This window comes from Myotis lucifugus, unplaced genomic scaffold, assembly GCF_000147115.1.
Source record: "Myotis lucifugus unplaced genomic scaffold, Myoluc2.0 scaffold_26, whole genome shotgun sequence".
Lineage (NCBI taxonomy): Eukaryota > Metazoa > Chordata > Mammalia > Chiroptera > Vespertilionidae > Myotis > Myotis lucifugus.
In genome coordinates this window covers 7,756,668-7,761,530 of record NW_005871074.1, presented here as the reverse complement: position 1 = coordinate 7,761,530, position 4,863 = coordinate 7,756,668, and the positions used below count along the sequence as shown (strand labels likewise).

The window sequence follows — 4,863 nt, the reverse complement described above, 5'->3', positions numbered from 1 at the left end:
TGGTCCTGAAGCGGAGAGTCTAAAGATCTTATGTATAAAAGTTAGGATTCTAGGTTTAATAGTCTGTTACTTCAGCAAGGAGGGAGGGGGAGCCCCGGGAGGCGAGCTCCCGGGCCGGGTGGGCTCGCTCCGCAGCGTGGAGCGCGGTGCAGCAGTCGCCGCGCTTCCACCCCTCCTCCACCGCCGCCGCCGCCGCCGCCGCCGCCGCTAGCCCGGGATAGCAACACAAAAACCTTCGCCTTCCGCGAGCCGCACGTCAAATAGCCGCGATCGGCAGCCACACTTCAAAGGGATCGCCGCACCCGCCCAATCGCAGCTCTCGCCGGGACCCCGGGGCGGGGAGAGCGGCGGGCGGAGGCCGGCGCCGCCGGTGGGAGGGGAGAGACTTAAAGGAGCCTCGCCCTTGCGCCGCCGCCGCCGCCGCCTCGGCCTTTACCGGCCGCTGTACTCCTCCCCTCCCCCCAACTGGGCCGCCCTTGCCCAGGGGGCAGAAGGGGTGTTCCACCGAGGACCAGACTTCTCCGGGATCCTGGGTTCTGCGCCCTATTCTCCGCTGTCTTTCCTGCCGCTCTTCCTCCTCTTTTCCTTCAAACTACCGGGGCGGAGGTGCTGGCGGGGCCTCCCGTCAGTGTCTGGGGGCGGGAGGATAGGAGCGCAAGGCGGTGGCTCCCTCACTGCCCAGTCCAAGCCTCTCCCCAAGGCCGCCTGGGGGCAGGCCGCGCCTCCTGAGCCCCAGCCCTGTTCCGGCCCAGCTTGGGCTCTGCTCGGGTCCAGTTCCGTTCCCTGAATTGGCTTCTCCCGGGTGTGTTCACTCGGAAGCACCGAGACTCAGAGGCATCCCTGGTTCTCGGGATGCGACGTCAGCCGTTCCAACAACTTTGAGCCCATCCTGTCCGAAGCCTGCAAGTCTGAGGACTCCCTTCCGGGGTGAGATGGAGGCGAAGAAGCACGGGGTACCCTGGGCTGTGCGCGCCACCCGGACGCGCCTGGCGCGCGGTGCCTGCGCATTGATTTATAGGGTCGGTGTTTGAGTGTTTCAGGTTTCTTATCGTGTCCTGTTTAGAGGCGTAAAATTCCCTCAGTGCACTGCTCATAGCTGCTATTTATTTTATTTATTTTTTATTTTTATTTTTTTGGGGGGGGAGGAAGATCTGGGATCACTGGAGAGGCCAGTATCCCAGAGGAGGTAGGGATCTCTCTAAGTGCTGTACGTCGATACAAACTCTAGAGATGTCCCCCCCCCCCCCATCCTTTTCTTCTCACCGGAGAAAAAGAAAATGTACTACCTTTCCCCAGGGAAACGTCGGAATAAAAACTTTGTATTAAAAATAACAATACACTCCCCTCTCCTCTTCCCCGCGTCTTTCGGATGGAGCGTGCATTGCCAGCTTCGCACTTGGCAGAGATTTTACATAGTCATAGTTTGACATTAAAGTTCCCAGTCCGCAGATCATCAGGGGGTGTAGCCGGTCCTTTGTGCGCGGGCCTCTGGGGAGACCACTTCTCCTTGCTCTCCGCGGCCAGTGGAGGCGCGCTGGTGTCACTGCCTTGCTTCGAGTACCACTTTCGCAGCCCCAATCCATCACTCTGACTGTCAGGCCTGTCACTAGGGGCATATTGCTCCAGGACTAACTGTCCCTGACTCTGCCGCGTTGATCTGTGTCTTGAGACAACATGAGAACCCAAGGTAGGTGATTTCAAAAAGGGTTCTTCAAAGAGAAAGAACTATCTATCACACAGAAATAAAAAATAGCCGCCATGAACCTGTATCATGCTCAGTGAAGGGGACAGCAGGCACCATTCCCAAGGCCATTTCAATCAAACAGTAAATTAAACCTACTCCTGGGTCTGTGCTGTTTTTTGGGCAGTAGGTACAGACCTCTTAGGAATACCACTGGCTTTCCCTACCCCGATTTACTCCTGGTAAAGTCAGGTTAGAAGGAATTCCAAGGGATGCCCCAACTGGGGGATGTCTTCCATATTGTGGCAAGAGGGGCACAAGAAGGGGCGTGTGGTCTCTATCCCCCTCCTCCTGCCTCTCCCCTGCCAGCCTCTGTGCATTCTGACATTGCTGCCAGTGCCAACACTACAGTTAAAGGTCCACCTTCAGGGCCATTTGGCCTTTGGGAGAGTGCTATGCAGAGAGAGAACAGAAGAAGGCCTTACAGAATGGAAGAGGATGGGCCTTTGTAGGCACCTTGGAGGAGGAAGAGTTGGGAAGAGCGGAGACCTCGGAGGCAGTAAGAGATGAAAGACTCCTTCTCGACTATCGTAACCAGCTCAGCTGTGAGAGCCAGCCAAGAAATCCTTCCAGGACCCAAGCATATGTGTGCTAAGAGTGATTAATGGGCAATCAGTTGGGAGCAGAGGGGAGGTAGAGAGAGGAAAGGCATGTAGAACTTTGGAAGGAAAAGAGGGACAGGAGGCAGCAGGAAGGAGAGAGGAGGAGAATGGAGGAGGAAAGAATATTTACTCTCTATTTGGAGAGGAAAAGGGCAGTGAATGAATGAAAGGGAAGAGATGAGGACAGGATGGCCAGGCTCGGGGTGGAGGGTTGGGAATTTGCCTAGGTAAGAATAAATTGTCCTTAAAAAGAAACGCCAGTCCCTTAGTCCACAGCAGAATTCACTGATGGGAACAGTGGGTGCCAGACAGCATTGAGATTGAGACAAGGCTCCTTCCTGGAAGGTGCTAGCAAGGTAGTGGGGACACCTTCTTTTTGGGTGCTGGTGAGGGCATCAGGGCTCCTTTGGCTGAATCCATCTAGTTGCCTGAGGAGAGAAAATGGACAACCGTACTAAGCCAGACCAGAGGCCTAATTAAAACACGACTAGACAATTATTATAATCAGCATTTGACAATCACTTAGCTGAAATGCTAACTTACACAGAGTTTTAAATAGGGCCCTAGCGGCTTACAGCAAGGACAGTTTTCAAAGAAATGGCTTGTCACTGGGGAGAGAATAAGACAGTATTCAGTTGGGTCAAGTTTATTGAAGGCCACTTGTGGGCAGAGAACTGCACTGGGGTTGTGGTTGAAAAGTCCATGCAAGACAATGTTGCACAGGGACAGGGCCTATGGCAATGTTCTCCCTTGGCAAAAGTGCAGAAGTATGGGTAAGGGGCCTCCAGGCCTTCCTCAGATTGCCCTGTGAGTGGGCAGCACCATTGCTTGGCACAAAGAAAGTCCCAGGTCAATGAAGGCTGTGACGGGCCACCTGCATCTGTGGGCAATTGCTCCAGAGAACAGTCAAGGCAGCAACTGGACCCAAAGGATCTCAGCACTTGCAACCAACGGGCCGAAGGCCCAACGCTGTCCCAGAAGGCCACCAACATGAGTTCCCTTCCCCCGGCCTCCAAATGTATCTTTAAAAAAATGGTCCCCCTCCCCCAAGCCATCAGGAAAAATCCTTTAGGAAATTCTGCATATTTATAGATTTTTTTCACTACTTCAATTTACATAAAATTCACCACCCAGGAAAAAAGTGCCTGAGTCAGGTTGAGAGCGAGAGGTGGTAGATTTGTTGTGTGGGGTTAATGTGGAGTTTTCCGTCCTCGCTGAGGCGGAATTGCCTGAACGATCGCCTCTCTCTGCATAACACTCACACCCTAATGGCAACAACATGAAATAATATCTCACTGGGTAACTATTTACATTTTTTTTTTACAAGCTGTAAGAACTCTGAAAAGTCGGCCTCATAGAGAACTTGGTTTTCCTCCCTGGCGTTTAATATCTTTCAGCGGCTGGCAATTACAGCCTTGGCCAGGAGCCCTGATGTAGCGCATTGCGCTCAGGGCACCGGGAGGCACTTCCTCTGCAGGCCTCATCCCAGGCTTCAGACACAGCCCGGGCAGCAGAGGGCCAGGGGGTCAAGAGGAACAATCCTGTGAAAGCAAGAACAGCCAGCCTTGCAGGGAGCGAGCACTCTAGTTATGGAGTCTTGTAGCTCCCTCTTCTGTTCTCACAGTTCCCATTATGTTCTATTACTATACCTATGACCTGGCATCTGTCTGTTTACTTGTCCATTCTCCCACTGGACTGTGAATGCTTCTGCATTGTCCTCATTCTCTTTGTATTCTTATGGCCTGGCTGGGTGTTTCACTATCATCATCACAGTAGCTATCACTGAGAGCCAAGCACTGTTGTAAGCACTTTGCTCACATGATCTCATTTAATCCTTTCAGGAGCCTGAGGAGGGAGGTCCTGTCATTACCCCCATTTCACAGAGGTGGAAGTGGAGGTCCCTGAGAGGTTAACTAACTTTTCCAAATTCCCAGCTGGTAAGAGGTGGGGCTGGGATGAGAAGCCATGCAGCCTGAATGCCGTAAGTGCCCAATGGATGTTAGTGAATGAATAAGAATCTATAATAATAAAAGTGTAATATGCTAATTAGACCAGATGTCCTTCTGGACATCCTTCTGGACTACCTTCTGGATGAAGCCGGGGCTGGGAGGGAAGCCCAGGTCCCGGGTGCTGGAGGGAAGCTGGTGCCAGCAGCCGGGGGAAGGAAGGCCTACTGTTGCACGAATTTTGTGCATTGGGCCTCTAGTTTTACATATAAAGGGCTATTTATTTATATCTCAGCTCAGTTTATTCTCCAAAAGATTCAAGGTGGATGACTGTGTAATTTTCAACATGGTAACTGTGGAAGCATTGAGTATCTTTTCCCAAATACATGTTTGTACTCATCATCTCATAACAATTTTTGTGAGTGATTTTGGACAGGTGTTTTTATCCCCCTTGACAGATGAAGCACCGGGCTCTGAGAACTTATGGGGGAGTCTGAAGTCACACAGCTAACGCTGGCAGAGGGCCGAGAAGAGGCCTTCCCAACTCCCTCCCTAGTTCCCTGGTTCTCCTATC

At 52.4% G+C, this 4,863-nt stretch overlaps 1 protein-coding gene across 1 annotated transcript in view; it reads right to left on the bottom strand.

The window, feature by feature from the left end:
• The window catches only part of ZNF703 (zinc finger protein 703), a 7,904-nt gene extending 4,119 nt beyond the window's left edge, over positions 1-3,785 (bottom strand). The window contains exons 1-2 of the mRNA XM_006086267.2: positions 3,755-3,785; positions 71-207 (exon numbers count right to left, since the gene is read on the bottom strand). Coding sequence (XP_006086329.1) covers positions 71-207; positions 3,755-3,785 — 168 coding nt within the window. The remainder of the gene's footprint in view (positions 1-70; positions 208-3,754) is intronic.
• Between the last annotated feature and the right edge of the window lie 1,078 nt (positions 3,786-4,863).